Here is a 23,888-nt window from a genome sequence, read left to right as displayed (position 1 = left end):
CTGGGTCGTGGGTGTGTTGGATATCATTGTTTCTTGGTGTTCTCAGCAGACAGAATTAGGAAATACATGAATGCCTACTAACCTGCATATGTACACACATTTCTACTAATTTCTTTATGTTGGTGGGGCCCAGGAATCTGTATTAAAAGAGATTGAATGGAGAAGAGGAAGGGAATGCAAAGTATAGTGAAGATGTATCTAGATCAGTGGTTCTCAAAATTTCTGGTCTTGGAACCCATTTACTCTTAAAAAATAGTACAGGCTCCTAACAGCTCTTGGTTATATATATATATCATTATTTACCATTTTAGAAATTAAAACTGAGAAATTTAAAAACTTATATGTTAATTTATAAATAACAACAAATTCCATTACATGTTAACATGTAACATTTTTAATGAAATATGACCTTATTTTCTAAAACAAAAAATTTAGTGAGAATTTGTTTTGCAATTTTACAAATCTTTTTATTGTCTGGCTTATTATAAGATAACTGAATTCTTATATTTGCTAATACATTCAGTCTATGTTAACATCATATGTTAGTTTGCTTCTGGAAATGCCACTATATAATGAGAGGCAGGGTGAAAAAACTCATGAGAGGAGGGTGAAAAAAACAAGTGTTATTATGAAAGTACTTTTGATTTCATGGACCACCTGAAAGTGTGTCAGGGACCTTTAGGAGTTCCTGGACCACACTTTGAGAACCACTGATACAGACTTACTCAAACTCTTACAAAATAAAGGTACATATATACTAGAAGCATGGATCCAGAAGAACTACCATGAGGAACAGGAGAGAACTTAAATCATGATGGAAGTTGAAAGAATAGAATTTCCAGGTAGGATGGGGTTGGTCAGCACTATTTCAGTTAAGATAACCTGATTTGATCACTTTGGCCACTTGATCTTATAGTTGTCTAAATTATAAGATGCTGATATAACAACCAAAATGCAGAATTATAGTGAGGAATATCATAGAGAAGTAGACTAGAATGTTTATTGTGAACTGTGGATCCCTGAACCTTTTCAAAATTAAAGGGTAGCTGTGGGCTTTCTCAAACCCTGACAAATGTAGCTCCTTTCAAAATTTTGCATACATTCATGGGTCAGGCAGAAGGGAGGGTTATGGTTCATGGTTCACACAAAAGCCTGTCCATCAGTGTGCTGCTTCTCCTCCCTGCACTATTCTGTGGCTTGCTGAGCTTGGAATTAGACATCTTCCTGTTGACTGGTTATGTTTAACTGTTCTTGCCAAAACCATCCTGGATATGCATAGGTGTGTCTGTGCGTGTGTGTGTATATATATATATACAGATAATACAATTAATCTTAAATTTCTCTTTTTCTGGACTCCATGAATACTCTCAAATATTGCTAACAATCTTTTTTTGACAGTATGTTTGCAGTATGGTTAATTGTGTTATATCTTTCTTTTTACATTTAAACACTTGTTGTTTTCCTTCTAGTGATAGTTAAACAGATCCTTTTTATATGGCTATGTACTTTTACTTTTTTTTTACTTTTACTCTCAGAGTAACTGTTTCTCTAAATTTGGGGGCAGTTATTTTGTCTGTATGCTTACTACAGGTTATTCTTTCAAAAAGTTTGGCCATAAGAAGAAGGAAGTTGTTGGAAAAGTTTTGGTCCATGAGAATTTATTTTATGTGGGAAATTTAAGTGTGCTTTTAGGCAGAGAAGAAATAGCTGGTGGAGTAAGGGAGATGTATTTTAGAGAGTCAGTGAAGCAGCAGAGCCTTGGGGATGGGTAGGAGTGGAATCAGTAGCACAGGGTATAGAGGAAAACACAGAGACCCTTTCTTTTTACTCAAACAGGGATGGGAAGATGAATGAGAATACAGGCATACCTCGGAGATAATACGACTTTGGTTCCAGACCACTTTCAGGTTTGGAAGAAAAAAATGAAAGGGGGATATATGATAAACCTGCAACTCTGATTAAGTGTCTTGTTTCATCCATGAAGCCTTTTGCAGTTATTTCAAATCTCCTTAATTTCTCCGTTTGATTCCTGCCCTTATTGCCTGTACCATTCATTTAGGTTGAGCCTGACATGTGCTGTCTCGAATTATTAGGTTTTTTTTTTTTGTAATGCATCAAAACTTCCCATCTACATTTAAGACCTTTGAAAAGGAGACCTTATATTTAGAATATGTTCTCAATATCAAGAGTTATGCTCTGCACCTATTAGAATCTCGGTAATTTTAAAGCTTTTGTTGTGTTATTTTAGACTGATTGAGTTTAGCACATAGCAGGCACTTAAAAGCTGTTGAATGAATAAATGAGTGAAAGCTAATATGGGAAATACCAAAGAAGAATATCCTATTTTCACATATCAAAATAAGATACTGGTACATGAAATAGTTAAATATAGAAGTAGGATAGTTTGTTTATTTTGGGGCCAGAAATGAAATAAGTCTTGAAAAAGAAGGATTCATTCTGCATTCTGGGCTTGAGTTATTAGCGATTAGAAGCAACGGAAGGATTTTTTCAATATAGAGAGGTATTTTTATGTTTAAGGTTGGGAGAATAAAAGGGGAGAGAGAAAATATGAGAAAAACATCAGGATAACTCAGAGAGATATTTTAGAACTAGCAAGAAAGAGCCACCTTGGGCAGTGGCAAGGGGCGAGGAAGCATGACACTATAGGATTCTGCCTCTTCTAAGGGTGTTGGGGAGGAAGTTAGATGAGTAGAGAAGATAGATATGACATGGGAGTCAGGCCTGATTCCCTAGTCCCAAAATGAGAGGCACAGAGGGAGCTTAGATTGGTGGATGAGCAGGAGTCTGGGAGTTTTAGGTGGAGAAATGTCTGGGTTTAGTCAGATCTTAAGGACCCGTAGGGTGATTGACAGTGTTGATGGTATTTCTGGATTGGTAGTGAGAGCAGCATTGACATTTACGCTCTCAAATGTAGGCATGAGGTTGCACATGGGACTAGGTGAAATGGTAAAGCCTAAGTGATGGGGAAGAAACCAGAGGTTTTGTTTTTGTTTTTTAAATATGTGACGTATTTCCTAGTCTGTTGGTTTTTTTGATGCTCTAATGAATGTGTTTCAAAATCCAGCAAACCAGTCTTTTCAAATATCACACATCTACAGAAACTTGCTTTGATTCATTATACTTTGGTTTATTTTAGATGAAAAGTAACATTGAAAACTTGAATTTCTTTTAATGACAGTTCTCAAGGAAAAAGTAGACAACTTATGGATGAATTATTGTCTCTTTTGTTATACTTAAGAAGCTTTCATGTTTTTCTAGTTTATTGTAGTCTTCCTTGGGCCAAAGAAGACTTTTTTCCTAGACTTTTTGCAACTCATTCTTCCTAGCTGTCTTATCATTATCATACCCATCTCTTTATGTTTTTGGATTTACCAACGTCTTTTCTAAGCACCTTAGGCTGGACCATATACTGTAGTGTGTGGTTATGTTATATATAGCAGAGATTACTGTATTCCATTTACTAGTGATAAGCCTATTGGAGCTTTCTAAAAAGGTAACTTGCCATGTGCTTACTGACTTGCACAGTGCTTTGATCCATTGATACCTCTAGGTTTGGGTTTGTGCTTTCATAGTGTTAAAAGTGTGCCTTATATTTGAAAATGCTAGTACTAATATGATCACTTTCCATATATGTGGAAATAACTGAAAGATTCAGATATAGTATTAATCTTTTTCACTGTTTGCACATAAAGGCTCTTCCTTGGTTTCTGAATAGCTGCTAATTGCAAAACTTATTTGTGAATCTGTCTTACATTCTACTTGACACTTGCTAAAAAGAGTTCCTCTGTTTCTTATTGCTGCATGCTACATTTTCATGGTTTCTTTGCAATTTATAAGCTGACAGAAATGTTGGAACTACTTTTTGGTGCCCCTACAAAATAGGACAGAACAGTTCAACAGCTGCTTAGTCTGTTATCATTTCTCTTTGTTTCATACCCAGCCCAAGGTGTTGTATTTCAGTAAACATCACTTTGGAGATGGTAGTATGTCTGTATTCCAAAACCTTGTTCATGGTGATTTTACCATTCTATTTTATGTTCCAAATAATGATACCAAAAGAAGCCATAAGAATGGTTACTAGTACTATTCTATAACCTGAGAGAAAGAGTTATGTATTAGCTAAATAATCATTTACATCATGTTTTTGCACCAAGATTCTCCTTGATTTGCGATTCTCACACAGCACATCTTTCAGGAGTTTATGAAAACTTCCAGTTCCTTATTTTGTCAGTCTGAAATCCCTGGCTCATGTTGCTTTTTCCTCACGAGCCCCTTCTACACAGTTCTTCCAGCTTTATGCTATGAATCTGTAAGATGTTTATGATCTTTTGCACCATGTTTTTTAGTGTATTTTTTGAAAATGTAGCCATTAGCACATTGTACTTCCTGTGTTATTATCAAGGATTTTTTTTTTTAAAGGTTACAAACAACAGAAATTTATTTCTCACAGTTCTGGAGGCTGGAAGTCCAAGATCAGGGTGCCAGCATGGTAGGGTGAGGGCTCTCTTTTGGCTTGCAGACTTCCCATTGTGTCCTCACATAGTGGAAGGGTCAAGGATTTTTAATGTATTTCATAGCCTGTTCAGTTGAAAGTTTCTTAGTTTTAAAATTCTTGTGTTTTCATTTCAAGGATAGATTGAAAATGTAGCAGTGAGGAGTGGATGACTGAGCACCATCAATTCTGATGAGAATTGATGCTGCTGCCGTTAGTGATCTTAGAACCTTGGTGTACATTTTTAGGACAAGCAAATCTTTTCATATTTGTGAGAACTGAGGTCTAAAGATGGGATAACATTGTTGACATTTTAATGTTTCTTATAGTATTTCTCTACTTACTAGGTAGTTAGCATCATGTCTTGTACATAGCAGTGGCCTAAAACCTTATACAATTCTATAAACATATTTGGTGATGGTTTGTTGTAGAGGCCAGGAAGATACTGGCTAAGGTATTGTCAAAAGTGTTGAGCTTAAAGATGATTAAATTTTCATTGTTAGTTTGTCTTACCTTTCTTTTGATGTGATTACCTTTTAGAATTTTGTGTTGTTTCGTGATATTTTGTTAATTGAGAGAGAGTCCATTATGAAGTCTGAATACCCTTTTATCCACTAGTATTTTATTGATTTTTGGAATTTAACCTTTTTTTGTGCTTTTAACTTTAGCATCAGTTTCCTTAAATGTGGGAATGAAATTGATGTTACTGTGTCCTGATTTCTCCTTTATTCCACTAGGTCTTATAGTCATCTTTTGCCAGGACGTCTTTAATCTTTTTTCCAAATAGATTTTTTGTAAAATCTTAGTTTATCCCCTAGTTTATGTACTCTTGATTCTTATTTTTCAATTGCCTATCAATGAATTCTTCCACACACTATTTACTTGTGCATGTGCATGCATGCGCACGCACACACACACACAGATAATCATTCTAGGAGCATTATATGTAGGTTTAGCAAAGGATTAAACATGCCATGGCTTTTTGTCACAATGAACTTTTTGTTTATTTCTAAAATTGGCTTTTTTTTTTTAACAGATAAGTGTAAAGCAGGAAATTACTTTTACTGATGTATCTGAGCAACTGATGAGAGACAAAAAACAAATCAGAGAGCCAGTAGACTTACAGAAAAAGAAGAAACGGAAACAACGTTCTCCTGCAAAAGTAAGAGAATATATTAAGGTGGTGGTCCCTAATCTGTTAATCCCAAACTATTTGGTCAGTCTTAAGGGCAGGAACCTGGCTGGACCGTAAGGCAGACATAGAAGTCTCACGTGGTTTAGTAAAGCTGGAATGTTGTGTCAGCTTCACCTGGAGGAAGGAAGGGATGCACGCCTGCATGGAGGTAGTGGGCCATTGCTTTCAATTTTCCCACTTCTTTTTTACCATGTCTCTCTTTTCTTTAAAAAACGAACAGATGGTACGCAGTGCCCTTGCTTCTCATTCGTATTAGTTCTACTTATTTTAATATTACGGTTTCAGGAAAATGCAATACCAGTTATTCATCAAGAAAAGGTTGTGGGATACCTGTACTAGAATATAGTGTCCATGAGGGCAGGGACCTCATTTTATTCACAGCTGTTTCCCAAGAGCTTGGAATAGTGAGCATAATAGACCTCCAGTAAATACTTTATGCGAGAATGAATGGCTCAGTATATAAGCAAGTGACCCAGTATTTACTGTTAGGAATTGCCTGCTTTTTTCCCCCTCTTCAGTACAGTGATAGTTGACTATATTGTATTTTGGTATTCCTAGGAAGTCTCTGAACCCTGTGCAGTGTATTTACATCTTTATAGTTATTTTTCATCTTTTGTTTTCTTCCCTCAAATAGTGAAGAAGTCTTTTTTAAAAGATCATATTATGACCTTTTTATTTTGATGGCTACTTGTTTTTGTATTTGCATTATGATTTAAATTGTAATTATTATCATTATTTATATATTTTGTTTACTTTTGAACTCAGTGGTGTCCTGGAGCCAGCTTATACTGGCTTGCCCAAAGCTAAGTTTTCAGGAATTTTGCAAGCCAGTGCTGAAACCATTGGTAGCTTAAAATTAGCCATGGTGAGAATGTTTATGCTATTGAAATCATCAAACACTTTCCAACCCCCTGATTCTTTAACCTGTTGTTTAACATTTATCAACATCCTACTGCTTTTGGGATATGTAAGTATGCCTACTATAGAAAATTTTGAAAAATATAGAGACTAAAATAACCCATCATCATATTTCCTAGAGACAACTACCTTAATTTTCTGCCATATTCCCTTTCTATCTTCAAATTTGTGTATAGAGATAGATTGAATTTCCTGATTTTTAACACTTAAAGTGTGTGTAAGCTATTTTTACATTTAACGTTATTAAAGGTTTTTATAAAGATTTTATTAGCTGCATGATATATTTTCATATATCACATTATATTAAATGATTGCTATGTGGTGGAGAGTTGTATTCTCTTTGCCTTCATTTTAAATTATGCTCCTCTTAAAATATTTGTATATAGATCTTCGTGCACTACTGAATCAAAAGGCATGAGCTTTTAAAAAGTTTTCTTGATAATGTTTCTCCTTCCAGAAGAGTTGAACCAGTTACATTGCTACCTGTAGTGGACCTAAGCTAAGGTCCACCCTCTCACCAGCCTTGAGTATGAGATTTTGCTTTTTTTGTACCTTAAAATGAGCATCTGATTATAGTTTAAATTTTAATTTCTTTAGTTACTGGTCATACTAAACTTTTTTTTTTCCCCATAATTATTGGCATTTTGTATTTCATGTTTTGTGAAATCCCTCCCTCCCTCCTTCCTTCTTTTCCTTCCTCCTTCCCTTTCTTTTCTTGGGGTTAAGGTTTTTCTCAGCAATTTAAATGATACTTTTTTGTTTGTTTTTTACATTAACAAATTAAATTACATTCTTGATTTATAGAACAATACCAGGTTTTGTGGAAAAAATTTATTTCAAAAATTGGGATAGTGATTGATTATATTACTTTGGATTCACGGCTGATCTATGGGGAATCTATTTCAAATCTTTAAAAATAACATAATATATGTAAGTTGTACATTTTTCCTGATATTTTATTGCCCTGTTTTTCTGGGACTATTCTTGAGGGTAATGTATTATGAAATTTTGACTAAAAGTCAGATTATTATCGTCTAGTAGGAAGTTACTTGGAATCTTTATTTGGTGATATGTTCTAGGTGTTTATTAATACAAGTCACATTTTTACAGGGCTTAAGCTATTTTGCTTGTCTAATTTGAGATAAACTCGTTTATAATGTATTATAATATTTCTAAGTATTATTTAAGTATTTCTGTATCTGTGTAGTTGCTAGATGAAAGATTTGGTCTATTCTAAGTATATTGTATATAATAAAATGTTTTTGGGCAGTCTTTTTAGGGAATTCTTAGGAGGCTGAAATGACTAGAAATAATATATGGCAGACAGAGGTTTGAGAATAACGAAAACAATTGTTTTTAAATTGTCCTGACATGTTACGTGTGACGGGACAGGGAATGGTTGTGGACTATTTTTAACACTGGTCTGCACTCCCCAGATGAATAGTTTTTGTGTCTGGAGTCTTAGAACTTTGAGGCATGACCAAAGAGTTATTTTGGATTTTCTTGGACATGTGTTTAAAAATTCACACTTCAGATTTTTCATTAAAGTAACTCTTTCTGCCCTTTTGTATGAAGAGAAAGAAAAGCTTATCTCACGCTTGTAAATCAGTGTGTTGCTTGTTTTAAATTCCTTAAAAACAACTTTAAGTTTCTCAAAGAATTATAATTTATTATGCTTAGAGGACTCCACTCTCCCCTCAACACCTTTCCCAAATCTTGAATTTTGCCATTATGAGTATCTTGAGTATGTGTCACCATTGTGTCAGATTGGGGATCTGTACAGGAAATATAACTAAAGTAATATGATAGACTTTTAGTAAAAATATCAAAGCTTATACATCTATATAAATGGGGTTTCCTTCAGTAAGCTTTGTGGCGAGAAGTACTGTATTGTTGTCGTCTTTAGCTGCCATGGATTTTAAGCAATAACTGCTTTTTGAGCCTTTGTCATATGGCAAAGCCTAGTCATCTTAAAGTAGATTTGATACGTGAAAATTGCCGAACACATTTGGCAACATGTCTGAAGAAGACAAGGGTAATCAAGCAAGGGAATGTTTATCTAGGTCAAGTTATTTGATGCTATCATGGACTAAGCTGTTTTATGAAAGTAAATTTTCTACATAATAAAAGCTTGTCCCTTTTATTTTTATTTATTTGTTTATTTTGTGAGGAGATCAGCCCTCTGCTAACATCCACCAATCCTCCTCTTTTTTCGCTGAGGAAGACTGGCCCTGGGCTAACATCCGTGCCCATCTTCCTCCACTTTATATGGTACGCTGCCATGGCATGGCTTGCCAAGCAGTGCGTCGGTGAGTGCCCGGGATCCCAACTTGCGAACTCTGGGCCACTGCAGTGGAGTGTGCGCACTTAACGGCTTGTGCCACCGGGCCAGCCCCAAAGCTTGTCCCTTTTAAATGTCAAATTTTATTTTATTTTAACTGCTTTGTTGGAAACCTTTAATGTGTTGTTTTCTTTTAAAATATAGTACATTTGAACATGATTCAGCTTTTAATGTCTTGGGGTTGATGTTGTGAACATTAAAGAAAAATTATATGTATTGTAATTAAGCCCTCTAGGAGGGGTGAGATATTAGGGCTTTTTTTCTCCTTCACCCTGAAAACTCCTGACTGCTAGCTAGACTTAACTGCTTATAATTGCTTCACTGTCTCCTTCCTTAATGACGTGCTGTTCATTTTTACATTGCTATACCTAAGTAGCCACTTAATATTGCGTTCCATTGTCCCTTTGAATTTTTTGTTTTGTTGTGGATTAGGACTATAGAGAACTAAAGTTATTAGCAATGTATGAAAAGTCTTAGTAGGCTTAATGCAGTGTCAGTGCATTCTTGTCGGTGGTTCTCCTCGCTCTGCATTAGTCATCTATAGGGCTTTTCCAGTTATAAATGCCCAGGCCCCATCCCTTGAGATTGTTATTCAGGGGATTTCTATTTATACTTTAAAAGTGTCCGAGGTGATTGTGATTTACGTTTAAGCTTGAGAATCTCAGGTCTTGATACTAGAAGTTTCTGGATGATAAAGGAGGCATTACCGCCTAACTTTACTGTTGATTTGTTGTGTGAATGAGGAGATAACGTTTTCCACACAGAAGTGTTTTATGAAGATTGTTAACATTGATGATCTCTAAGAATGCTTTTCAGTAAAATATAGCAATATTATCTTAATCCAGTATTGTATACATTTTATAGGTCTTTTCAAACTCCGTAGTAATTAAATGAGGTAGAGCAGGGTACTTTTAATTACTTCTTATTCTGAAATGTATTTCCTTTTTCATTCTCTCAGCACACAATTTGAGTGCCTTGTTATGTGCCAGGATCTGTTATCAGCTGCTGAAGAAAGGAACTGGGTTTGTTTGCTATAACACTTCAGGTGGTCTGAGTAGAAATTGATTATTCAGAGTTATGCTAGACTCAGGAAGGAAGAGTATATTCCACAAATCGAATTGATTATACATTATATAGAGAATCCTTTCCCAGCAATTTATTATACACCATTGGTTCCCAGAAAAGATTTTAAATTAAATGATATGAGGAAAATTTAATTAAAAGGAGCAGAGAAATAGATATACCAGACATTTGTCATACTTTCTCCTACATGTTAACTTGATTGTGGAAGACGTGGCTTTGAAGATGAATAACTGATTGTAAGACCAGGGATAGAAATATGGAATACTACTTAATAGTACTTAATGAAGAAAAAAATTAGTAAAAGAATGTTTTAGTTTATCTATCTAATTTTCCAGGGAATTATGTATTCTGGGTAAATAATTTTTCCACAGAACCGAATCCTAACTTTAAAAAATATTTTGATGTAAATCTTTCTTTAAAAAACATCACATACTTCTTTGCCTAATATTTAGGAGACATAAGAGAAATAACCTTTTCTAAAACTCAAGATTATTATGCTGAACATCAGTTATTGTACCATGCTTATGATACAGTGAATTTCATGTTCTGGCACTGTCAAAACCTTGCCATTTAAAAATGAAGTTTGGTAATATGTAAAATCTGGTAGTGAGAGAGGACAAAAATCCTGAAGGATGACAGAAAGTGACAGTGTGAGGGTGGGACACTAGAGACAAGGAGGATGATCAAGATGTGGTGGTGATCGCTCTTGGCAACTTTGTTATTTTGTTGTGCGTCTTTGGAGTTACACTATTGTTGCATTTCTAATTGGATTTGGAGAGTGAAGAGAATTTTAGAAGATGTCACTTCCCACTCTCAGTTGCAATAAAACTACTCATAATAGGTGAGAAATTTAAACTATCTCCTCTAAATTGTCTTTGGGTTTTGGTGGTTTAGAAGTTGATTTAGATTGATTTAAGAATGTATGATAAAATGTGTAATCATTAGTTTAAAATAATTTCAGTAGTACATAGTAGGCATAGTGTACGTAGTATAGAAAATCATGTCTGCCTTTTAAGAGAGCAAAACACTTTCTCACTGAGGGGTGTCAGGTTTCAGTTATTAAGTGGTGGTGACCCTTGAGGACTGAAAATCTCTGAATGGAATAGGCAGAGCTTGGTGCTTTGCTGGATGAAAATTGGTGTATTATTTAAGATAACCATCACCATATATATAGATGGATAGCTGGGGACAAATTTGGCTCAGAACAAAAAATATGTCTACTAACGGACCATGAGTTTAAGAAAGCAGATTAATTGAGGAGTTCCATTTGATATGGAAATTTTTTACTGAAAAGTTCTGTTTTAAATTTATTAAACAGTTAAGAAAAAAATCAAATACGCTGAGTATTATTTAGACGGTTACTGATTTCTCCACTTTTGATAAAGCCTGATTGCTTGGTCTTTATAATACACCATATTTCTCTGAAAGTAGCAGTGACAGGAGGCAAGATAAATCATATGGAAATATTATAGCAGGCACCTTAGGATTTAAACTTTGAAATTTCAAATTCTTTAGTTGTAATGCTTTCGTATGTTGAAGGGAAAAAGAAAAGCAAAAATATTTTATGGTACTAGTAGCAGGTAAGACTGCTAATCTCTAAGACAAGCACACTTAACGGGTAGATCACATTCTACTGAAAGATCTTGAAAGAGTGTGAACAAGAAAAGAAGCCCAGTCTATACCAAGGAAGAAAATTTTGCCTGCATTAATGTGCCATTTATGTTTCACTAAGGGACTTTGTTCTTTGCATGCCCACATCTCTATGGCACTACTTAGTGACTTTGAAAAATTGAAAAGTATCACTTTTTGCAAAAATTTTTAAAAAGAATAAAGCGGTAAGTTGTGAGGATGTTTGGTATGGATAGCAGGCAGCCACATCAATAAGCATAAAGGGTCTCACTGCGTTCCAGACACCGTTTTGGATACTGGGGTTATAGTAGTGAATAAAACAGACAAAGTCAGGTGCTTATATTTAAAGCAGATTACAAATTGGAAGAGCCACTGGTGCTCTTCTGAGGCAAGATGAATTTTACTCTGTCCTTTATACAAAGATGTTTGTTACTCTTGCCTGAAAAAGAGAAATATAAAATGTCTAACAATTTGATTTTTCTGTCTTTGAACTTATAAATATGCTAGATTTATCAGTCTGCTTATTCACAAGTCAGTGTTAGCTGTTTCATCCATAAAATCCACCTTGAATTAAGGCTTGAATCCACAATGAAAGGCAGCATTACCTCCAGTGCCAGAAAACAATGACCTAGAACTCCTTAACTCTTCATAAAAGGGCTTTGTACAGTCAAGGATTACATCCGTTTCACATGAAGTAACTTGGGCCAGATTTGCTCTTACAAAGCCTTTCTTTGCAGTTGCTATGCCACAGAGAGCTATTGAGCTGCCATGTTTTTTGGCACTTGGATCTTCTTATTTGTTATCAACATAGTGAAAAAATACCTGGTGCTATCTTGCTTTTAGTTCTGTTTTATATAAAATGTTTAATATCTTTTCGTTATTTGTTTTATGGTAGAATACTATGAATCATATTTTAAAAGATTTTGTGTTTTTTCATTTTGTACAGTGTTAACTTGAATACTATTTTGTGACTTAGAGGGGCTGAAAAAATCTTAAACTGACTGGCCAGAGATGAAACTCCATTCTCACTGACTGCCTTCAGGAAGCTGTGACACCCACTTCCATTCTCCTGCCAAATGTTTCCCTCTATGACTTTGGTGCATAGACTTTGAAGCATTGTTGACCACCTTGGCAGTTTGCCCAGAACCCAAATGCCCTGTATAATTTGCATAATAATTACCATTGATTTACATACAGTATAGACTGACTTGTCTTCCTGAATTCAAAGTAAAAAAATATTTTAAAAAATTAAAGCCTTTTTTTCTTACCTACTCCCCTTTTCTAGGTTTGAGAAGGGGTCGTAGCTGTGTATTTACAGGCCCTAATCAGTTTCCACAAGTCTTTGTATTTCTTAAGATGTTTCCCAGATTGCTCTCCCCTGTGTGGGACACAATTTCTTAGCTCCTACTCCATATGCCCCCTGCCTCCAATACTATTTCCCTCTCACCTGCCATGCTCCCCCTGATCCTATCTCCTAGTTTTGTTTCTTATTGTCATATCATATTCTGCCATTTTTATTCTCTTCTCAATTGAAAAAAGGGATCATTTATTATTTTTACTCTGCCACAAATCTGATGAGAGAGGCAGTTTAATGTTGCATGTTGAACACATGGTTGATAAATTGGAACACATGAAGCTCAGAGGTGACCTTCTCTCTGGCACTGTCCAGACCAGGCCCACAATATTCTCAACCTCTAGAAGCGCAGGGGGGCCCGGCCCGGTGGCGTAGCGGTTAAGTGTGTGCACTCTGCTGCTGGCGGCCCGAGTTCAGATCCCTGGCGCACACCGATGCACTGCTTGTCAGGCCATGCTGTGGTGGCGTCCCACATAAAGTGGAGGAAGATGGGCACAGATGTTAGCTCAGGGTCAGTCTTCCTCAGCAAAAAGAGGAGAACTGGCATCAGATGATAGCTCAGGGCTGATCTTCCTCACAAAAAAAAAAAAGAAAAAAAAAGAAAAAAGCTTATTTGCTTCAAAATACTATAAAAATAAATAAAGGCAAGAAGCCCAGGAAAATAAGGTTGATTTCTTTGTCACCTATCTTCCTCTTCCTTCCCCAGACCTACTCTAATTTATTTATCCAACAAATATATTTAGGAATATGCTTAACAGTAGTTTAGTAGTCCTAGAATGGCCTTAGAGATTCTGGACTGAGCTAGACTCCAAATGCTATCCTAGAATGACTTGAAAACGTGGTTTTCTCTTTTTCTCTTCTTTAAAAAAAAATAAAAGGAAAATGTACTAGGTAAGCATTTATATGGTTCAGAAAAATGTTTTTAAGTATGCACAGTGTAAAGTCTCCCTCCCACCTTGTCTCCTATCTGCCAGGATCCCCAGGCATCGCAATCGAGGTTATCCACATTTTATGTATATCCTTCTCAAATAGCTTTTATATATATACAACCAAATATATATTCCTATATGTACTCTCTTGTATACAAAAATTAGCAAAATTATATACTGGATTCTAAAACTTGTTTTTTTTGCTTGGTAAGTTCTGGAGCTCTTTCCATATAAGTATATAGAGAGCTTTCTCATTTTATTTTACAACCACAAAATATTAAATTGTATTCATTTTCCATGATTTATTTAAGCAATCCTATACTGATTGATATTTACTCATGTCTAAAACATAAGACTTTTGTCTTAGGTTTGTGAGAATTTGAGATTGAAAATAAAGCTATCCCCACTCAAGCAGAGAACACTTAGGGACTCTGTTAGACATCAGCTTTGAAGAGGAGGGAGGAGAGTGCTGAGATCTTACTTAACCAGCTTCCAGACTTGTATTAGTGATTTTTTACCCATTCTGAGTCACATTGTACTTTCCTACAATTAATAATAACATTATTCTAATAGCCTTTTCAAGATTATTTAGGAAAAAATATTTCGTGATCTCTGGTGACCATTATTTGCATTAAAAGGCATTATCTTTTTTATAAATTAGTATTACATTTTTAAAACTTCTTTCTTTTGTTTTTGCTTTTTTTTTTTTAACTAGATCCTTACAATAAATGAGGATGGATCACTTGGTTTGAAAACCCCTAAATCTCACGTTTGTGAGCACTGCAATGCTGCCTTTAGAACGAACTATCACTTACAGAGACATGTCTTCATTCATACAGGTATTTCTAATTAAAATGGGCTTATGGCCATTAAAATTATTTTCTTTGCTATTTCATCTTCATGTAAATGTCATTCATTCCTAAGACGGTAGCTAACCTGGCATTTCATATCAGAGATTTCATAGGCCAGGATGTCAGAAGGAAACCAGAAAAAACTTGAAATGAGAAAACAGCATGGATGTGCAAAATTAATTAGTCTTAATTGGACACTTGGCTTAATGTGTTCTTTTAAGCTAGAGAAACATTTAAAGAATGTGCTATTAAAAGCCTGTCAACGTTTATTTTTCTATGCAAGACATCCAGATGGAGTTTGAACTATGAATTTGGGAATCAAATATAAAAAATGATAGTTAAGAACATGAAGTTGTAGAGAGCAGAACTTAAGACTGATCACAGATCTTTGGGGAAACAGACTAGACACATAGGTTGAATTAAGGGATAGGAGTAGGGGACAGAATAATAAGGTAGGTTTAATGAACTAGGAGAATGGTGTCCCAGAAGCTAAAAGAAATGAAAATTCTGAGGAAGCTATGAACGACAATGGCACAACCTTCAGAGAGGGATAGAGAACTGAGAGAAAACTGTTAGAATAAACAGCAAGGAGATCATGGGTACCTTTTAAGAAAGCAGAGTATAAGAGTTAAATAAAGCACAAGGGAGTGGTGAAGAGTTTGAGACATGGGGTAGACTCCTCTTTTAAGAAGGTGTGGTAAAAAGGAAGGAGAGAAAGTACTAAGGTAGGAGTGTTGCAGGATTTCTGGAAAGTTTCTTTGTGTACAGCAGACCAAAGAATACTTTCCTTAAAAGGAAAGGCTCCAGCAGAGAGGGAATGTTTAAGAGACAGGATTTTTTTAAAAGGATGTTTAGAAAGTTCTGAAGGTTCTGAAGAAAATAAGAGAAAGGGGATAAAGTGATGGTTAGCCGAGGAGAACAAGGTGGGTGCATCTTCCTCCAGATGAAAGGAAGAAGGAAGAGATGTTTAAGACACACTAGATAACCTGTGGAGTCCTTTCTAGCCTCATGATTTTTGAATTCTATTTTAAATTGTTTTATTTCTTTATTTTCCTTGAAGGATATTGATCAGATTTAATCTCGTTTTTGTGTGATTATGAGAATATGAATTTTAAAATCTTGGGGAAAAAATTGAGAGGAAATAAAATTCTGTTAAGTTAATGTATAGTATAAAAAATTTGTATGGATAATTTGGAATTTCCAGAATTTGGGCTTCTTGGATTTCTTTCCTCAGAAATAGTAACTATAAACTGTGTTTTATCCAGTAACTAATTTGTGGATGTGAAATTATTTTAAGGCGAAAAACCATTTCAATGTAGTCAATGTGACATGCGTTTCATACAGAAGTACCTGCTACAGAGACATGAGAAGATTCATACTGGTGAGTGTTGCCGCCCTTACTAGGGTCATTAAAATTACTATTTCAAATATAGGGAAGAATTTTTAATAAATAGCAACTGCCTGTTGCCACTTTCATCAGTTTTGTTTCTTAAGAGTATATATCACAGCTCATCTTTTTCCTTCTTCAATAAATCAGTGTTAACTGTTAAGACTTGGCTTTAATGTCCAAGCCCAATAAATTACTTTGAAATGGAGTCTCATAATAACTTAAAATATGTTTAAAGTGACAAAAGGAAGTTTTTGTGAAATAACTGTTTCTTTAGATGTTAAACAAGTTTGAGTAGGTAAAATTCTCGTTCACATTGATTGGTCTGGGGGAGGAAGCAAAATGCCGAGCCCTAAGATAGCGATACCACTCTTCTTTTTCCTTATTTGATATATATAGTTTAATATATCAAGAGAGTTGTAATCTTAATAAGTTGGAAATTTCCAGTTTTTCAGTCAAGTTCTTAATGATTTAGAAACAAATATTTCGGAAGATCACTATAAAGGAAACTATACCTTAAGAAGTTGTCTCATTTTACAGTGAACATTTATTTTAGTTTTTGGCAAATGTAAAACCCAATTTTATATGTAACCTTGATTTAGTAGACTGTCGACGTTTGACTTTTTATGTCTCTAAGCATCGTGAAAAGTGTTTTTTTAGAATTTCTTTCCAGTGTTTTGCCTTTTTGTGATGGAAAAAAGCAGAGGTGGTGAATTTGCTTAACTTTCTTACATTTAAATAGAATTGAGGATGATGGTGATAATTTATTATATGAATATTAAAAATATAAATGTTCTTCATATTTCTCTATTTAAGTACTCAAGCAACTACCTCTCCAGTGTTGTTATTTAGATGTTCTCATGATACCTGCAGTACCTGCGAAAGGGGGTCCCTGGACAGTTTGTAATTTAGAGGAAGCAACCTTCTCTGCCTAATAACTTTCCTAAACTTTGTTTCCCCGAACAAAGAAGCATGAATGTGGCTGGTCTCTTTAAATAAAACTTCAACTGTGCAGCACATCTGTATGCTTTGATGTTTTCCTTTTCAAAGATCATTATGCGCACCACTCATTAAGTAAACCTTCATTCATCACTTCCAGATGGGAAGAAGTATACTAGGCGCTTTGGGAGAAAGAACAGCTTTATTGATTTTATGTGACTTATAGCTAAATTTAAATTTCTATACAATAACAAAACCTGATCAGATAATGATAAATGAAAGCAGTTAAGTATTTTTGTGTGTTTTTAACCTATTAGATTTTGATGATTTATTCATTAGTTCAACAAAAATTTACTGAGCCATGAGTGTTTTTCAGGGACCAGAAATACAGAGATAATGTAAGACAATTTCCTTGGAGTTTACATTCTAAGGGAGAGACACATATATAAACAAGCACGGTGTAATAAGTGTTGTTGAATTTCATACCAAATGCTGTTGTACCCTGAGGAAGAGCCAGATGTGCTGTCTGTTGAAGGTCACATAGGGAAGGCAACACAGAAACTACAGGAGGCTCAATTAAGAGTATGTGTGTGTGTATCTGAAAAAAAGATTTTCAAAACAATACTTAACCTTATTGCACTCTGCTATTTTCTAGTCTGTTCTAGTAAATTCTTTTTTAAAGTGCTGATCACAATCCTGTGATCTCACTGTTTGGAAAAAGAACCACACTAGGCCATGGGCTATCTTGGATTTAAACAGGTTATAATGGGTAGTTAACATTTATTGAGAAGTCACTAAGACCAGATATTGTGCTAAATGTTTTTTTTAAATATCCCATTTAGTCCTCACATTAATCTTGAAAGAGCGGAGCTATTAGTATCCCCAATTTTTAGATGAGGAAGTAGTAGGAAGCACACAAAAGTTAAGAAACCTTTCTAAATTTTATAATCTAGTATATGGCGGAGCCAAGATTTCAGCTCAGGTCTCTGTGACTCCAGTACACATGTGAAATCACTGACTATGCAGAATGGGACCAGAAGCTGAACAATGTCTTTTGGCCTTTTTGAGCTTTTCTTGCTCTGCCACTAAGCCAGTTATGGCTAAGCCTTCCCGTGGGTTTAGTAACATCCACAAGGGGTGGAAGCAAAGACTGGAGTTCTCATGTTATAGAGAATACATTTACAAGAAGATAATGAATTGAGAGGAATCAGGACAAACCAGTCACTATGGTTCCTTAACAGATGAAAGTTTCTTTTGAAGAGAGACTCAGTTTCGCCGCATTGTCTCCCTCGCTCCCACCCTCCTTGTGGAACTGATATAGGGAAATAGATTTTCCTTCTTTACTTCATTTTCTTCATAGTTTTTATAGACTCTCTGTGGAGACAGTAAGATTTTTATCTTGTAATCATTTACCTATAAGCTATACTTATCTGGGAAAATATATTTAGAACCACAAATATATTCTCCATCATTTATTATTCTGTCCTTACTGTTCTTTTTTTCATGTTTTAAATCACTTTTATTTTTGCAGGGGGTTAGTGCCTTAAAGTTTGTCCAAGTCAAGGCTTTCTCTCTCTGTAGGCTCTTAGTTTAGAAGAATGCATTGAAATATTTATGGCAGTAAAAAAGATTTTGCATATGTTGGTCCATTTTTAAATTGTTGAGAAGGTAATGAGTCACCTATCAACTGATCCTCAAAGGTTGTGTGGTGAGAACTACCAGTTCTTATAGCCTCTGTTTTCCTTTTAGCCTCCCTCATCCTTCTAGGTCTCATTGTACTGTCTCCTCCAGTCCCCCAGCCCCCAAGCCCATTCTCTGCTCCATTTGCAGTACGGTTAAAAATCATTACCTGGTTGGCTGCTCTTGCCACCAATAAAGAAATCTTCTGTGGCTTTTAAAAACCAAGAACCTAGCTTGATTTGGTTTTCAAATAGAAAAATTTTAAGCTCAGCTAGAAAGGCTGTCACTTAATCCTGTTTCCTGAATTTGCACTAGCCTATGAAATACCATTTTAGTGAGGAGTAGTTTTTCATCCAGAGGCTGATCCCTGAAATTCTGGTTAAAGCTTTATTCCTTTAGCCTAAGCCATTGAAAACTGTGAAAATGCAAATATCCTTGGGACTACTTTTTTTGTCAATTATGGGAGATTTATATCTTTTTTGTGAATGTGTTGTGGATCCTTTACTTATGGTATGCTTGAGGATATTGGAGAGAAGGTGAGGACTTGACACCAAGGTCGAAGATGATAATCCTAATTGATCATTTTGTTTAGGTCAGAATTACTGCTCAGTTACATTCCAAGGTTAAACATTCGTCGTCATGGTAAATCGGCACATTTACTGTGTGATCAGGTGATTTTATCTAAGGTGCCTTTTCTTTTGCATTTTCAAATGCATGTATAGAATAAATGTTAGAATGACATATATCCAGTTGTGTTCTTTTCTAGTCACCGTGTCACCCCTTACTCTAAGGAAATGTCAGTCTTATTGCCATGGTGGGTGGGTGGGAGTGGTGTGGACTTGAACATAAGTACAATTTTCAATATTTTATTTTAATTTTATAACAATTTTCTAAATTCCTTTAAATCATAAGCCACAGGATACCTATCCTGATATTATGACTGTTATAGCAAATTATGGTTGCTTTTTATAGTTGTGGTAGTTTTCATAATTTATTTTTCATTTCAAATGGTTTTCCTCCCAAAAATAAAAGAGATTTTGAAAATAAACTAAATCATTCAGAATTATGCATATTCATTAGGTTTCTTTTTCCTTAAAGTTCTTTTTTAATTTAAAGCTTTAGTTCTTGAATATGTACAGTTCTATAGATACAAATGTAGTAAGAAACACTGGAAAACCTGTCTTCTAAGCTAGCATTCGTCACGCCTGAAAACATATGTTGATCTTCTTTTCTTCTTGACTGTGACTTTTGTTCACAAGCATATTAAATAGCTGAATAATAGCATTATTATTTTTTTAAACCAGTTGGGCTAGTGGGGTGGAGTCAGAGAGAATGTTGATTCACCCTTGACTAAGTTATAGCTCAACATTCGTATTTCCTTCAGTATGGCTCAGTTATTAATAAAAATTTCAGTTTTCCTCTCATTATTTTGAAGCCCTAATTTATAGTTTATTAGGTATAATAGAGAAAACTTATGAAAAGAAAATGTTACAGACCTAGTTAGAGTTTAACTCTTATTTGTGAAGATGAAGGAGCTGAGTTGTGTTTGTGCTCCTGAGCATGTTGTCTGCACTGTGAGCTCCTGGCATTATGATTGCTGAAGCCAGACAGCACTAGCATGGACAGAGCTTGCCAAGAAAGATTAAGCAGGAAAGTACAGATTGCTGTGACTGACATTCTCTGGTTTAACAAAGCTTTCAGAAACCAGATTTTTTTTTCCTCTGCAAAACTGTTAATAATTCACACTAAAAGATTTGATAACATGTATAAAAGCTTAACACTATCTAACAAAACATCTCAGTAAAGATCTAAAGAAATCATACACACACACACACACACACACGTACATACATATATATAAAAACGTATACCATACTTTTTAAAGGTTTTTTTGTTTTGGGGCGATAGGAGAAGTCATCAAGAAAATTAACTCCATTTTAACATTATGTCTTAGAACTGAAATATGGAGAATCAGAGGCTTTATAATGAAAATTGCCTAGTTTTCAATTAGGTATATATATTTTGTGTGTATGTGAGTATCCCTCCCCCTCACATCTACATAAAATGTTCTTTGTTAGTTTATAGTGTCTATTGTAAAAAAAAAATTGCTTACCATTTGTTTTGACAAGTCTCTTGTTTAACAAATTGGAAATCTCTTGAAGTTGTCTCATTCTTATTGATGCATAATCATTGAATGAACATATAAATCGTGTGACTCACAATTTGACGAATCCTATTGCAAGTAGTACAAGCTGTGCTGTAGAAGTGCAGATGAAATAGACCAGTAAGGATCAGATTGGTGGCTTCATGGAAGAGGTGGAACTTAAATGGCCCTGTGAGTTAGATTTAGACTTTGTAGTCCATGTGTTACATGGGAGTCAAGTGTCATCACAGGAACTATAAGTCGTAAAGCAGAAGCAAGATGGAGGCCAGGACCAGGAGAAAAATCTGGGGTATACTAAGTTGGGAATCTTTGGGCAAGATTAGGTAAACAGATACACAGATAATCAATTCAGAAACACACAGAGAGTTAGGAAGTTAAAAATCAGACAGAGGAGCAGACATCAAGGACAATTGCAGATGCTGGCTAACAGGACAAGCAGTGTGTCAGATATGGTAGTTTAAAAGAACCAGAAGGAGGCAGGTACTTCACAATAGTTAAAAAGCTAGAAATTCCTAAAAATTCATCATTATCATAGACCTAATAATACTGTCAAATAAATTTATTGAGTACCTCTTCTCTGCCAAGGACTGTATTAAACACAATACATAAATATACATAAATTATCTCACTTTATCCTCACAGCAGTGCTTCGAAGAGGGTACTATTATTCCTTTTTTACAGATAGGGAAACAAGGGTCAAAATGGTTAAGTAACTTGTCTCAGTGTGCACAGCTGGTTAATGACACAGTCCAGGTCTTCAAAGTTTATGCCCTTAACTGCTGTGCAGTTGAAAGGGTAGATCAAGCACCAAGACACTTTTGAGTTGACAGAAACTTTTGGTTTTGAACATGGAATGGAGGTTTTTATTTTGTTCAGGTAAAAGCAGAGCCACTCTCGGACCTGGCCTTACGTACTGCTTGTGGGTAATTGGGTATGCTGCCTGAAATGAAGTCTATGGATGTAGGAGTAAAAGAAAATGCCAGCTAGTATGGAATGAACAAAGGCAAGATGGACAACGTGTAAATGACCGTTCTGAGTAGAGCAGAAGGGAGTGAGTAGAGTAGGGATGAGGAGCTAAGATGAGAAAGCTTGATTTTAGAAGTATATTGTCAGTATAGCTTGATGCCCAGCTAAGGAGTATCAAATTTATCTTGTAAGCATTATAAAATACCAGGACATTTAACTGCCATGTTGGAAGAATATTATTGTTTTGTGAAGAGACCTGGAAATTTGGCCTATGTGTTGTTTTTGTTAACTGTTTATAACTGAAATGAAAAATTATAATTTATTAGATAATTGCACACTTATTAATCAAGTTTACTTTTAGGTATTAAATGTTTTTAAACAAATGAAACAGCGTTGTTCAGCTGCAAGGAATGTGACATTACATCGGTTTTGACCAGTTTATGAGAAGTGGGCAAAACTTGGAAACCACTATTACAGTGTAACAAAGAAAGTTATGTTTTCTGGACTTCAGATCCTTTTCATTTTTCAATGGTAGAGGATGCACAGATTTTCAGAAAAAGAGCTGAAAAAGCACTCCCCCAATTTAACTTAACACATAGAACTTCCTAATTTTTTTTAAGGTACTTCACGGTAGTTTCCTGTTTTTGATGTTTTGGTTTTTCTTTTTTTAATCATTTTCAGTTACTTTAGAAAACATGATTAGTCTAGAACAAGATAAGTTTCTCTACTCTTTCATTTCTTAGTTTGCCTTCCTTTAATATGGGTTCTGCCCTGTCCCCCCCCCCAATTATTTTACATTCTCCAGAGGATGAAGCATTAAGACAGTTGAGTCTAGATCTAAGGTTTTTCTCGCTTTGTTTTATCAACGCTTTCACACCGTGTTCTTTTGGAAAAATACCCATTTACTTCCTTGAATTCAAACACTTGGAGACTTTCGAGATTCTGCAATATTTGAAGCTGCCTTTTTGACAGTTGCTACCACTTCTTGTTCCAGAACCCAGTTGAGTGGATGACCGATATTCATGCCTTTCAAATCTTGAATTCATCGAGTTTTCAGATATCTAGACTGGCTGACAGCAGAATTTTTTATTTGTTGATAAAGTTTTTCATTTGACTGACAGAGTTTTAATGAAACTTAGGCTCAGAGGGCTGGCCCCGTGGGTTAGCGGTTAAGTGCATGCGCTCTGCTACTGGCGGCCTGGGTTCGGATCCCGGGTGCGCACTAACGCACTGCTTCTCCGGCCATGCTGAGGCCACGTCCCACATACAGCAACTAGAAGGATGTGCAGCTATGATATACAACTATCTGCTGGGGCTTTGGGGGAAAAAAAAGGAGGAGGATTGGCAATAGATGTTAGCTCAGAGCCGATCTTCCTCAGCAAAAAGAGGAGGATTAGCGTGGATGTTAGCTCAGGGCTGATCTTCACAAAAAAGAAAAAAGAAACTTAGGCTCAGAATTCGTATATTTTATTTGGGTTTTTGGCAGAGGAGTGGCTGACAAAATATACTGCCTGATTTGGACACAGTCATGATGAAGAAATAGGATTTAGAATATTTAGGGCAATCTAAATTTAATTATCAAGGTCATTCATTCTTATTTTTCTGGATACTTTTAAGATCGTTAGGTCTTCTCTCTGAAGAGTTTCTATTTTTTAAAAATACTTAAATATCATTATTATTTTCAGCCCCCATTTGAATTTTATGAAAGTGTCTTGACATCCTTTGGCAGCAGTCACAGTAATAATAACAGCTTCTACCTGTTTTGTAACTTATTTTGCTCTTCTGTAGGTTTTTTGGAGAGAGTTCAGCTTCATTTATGCTGTTAAGAAGCAAATGTAGGTCATATGCTTGACATCCTAATGTAGTACTAGATAGTTGTTTATCTATCCAGCTTCATCTGCTTTTATGTTGTTTGCTGTTTTTGATCATTGATGCAAGT

The 23,888-nt window shown here is 35.3% G+C and overlaps 1 protein-coding gene across 6 annotated transcripts in view; it reads left to right on the top strand.

Moving 5' to 3' along the window:
- ZNF148 (zinc finger protein 148) overlaps window positions 1–23,888 on the top strand; it is a 115,256-nt gene that overhangs the window by 67,167 nt on the left and 24,201 nt on the right. For all 6 annotated transcript variants that reach the window (XM_058555962.1, XM_058555961.1, XM_058555957.1 and 3 more), the window contains 3 exons: window positions 5,550–5,675; window positions 14,678–14,801; window positions 16,111–16,194. In XM_058555962.1, the coding sequence (XP_058411945.1) occupies window positions 5,550–5,675; window positions 14,678–14,801; window positions 16,111–16,194 (334 nt within the window). The remainder of the gene's footprint in view (window positions 1–5,549; window positions 5,676–14,677; window positions 14,802–16,110; window positions 16,195–23,888) is intronic.

This window comes from Diceros bicornis, chromosome 15, assembly GCF_020826845.1.
Source record: "Diceros bicornis minor isolate mBicDic1 chromosome 15, mDicBic1.mat.cur, whole genome shotgun sequence".
NCBI classification, from domain to species: Eukaryota; Metazoa; Chordata; class Mammalia; order Perissodactyla; family Rhinocerotidae; genus Diceros; species Diceros bicornis.
This window is presented reverse-complemented; position numbering and strand designations above follow the sequence as displayed.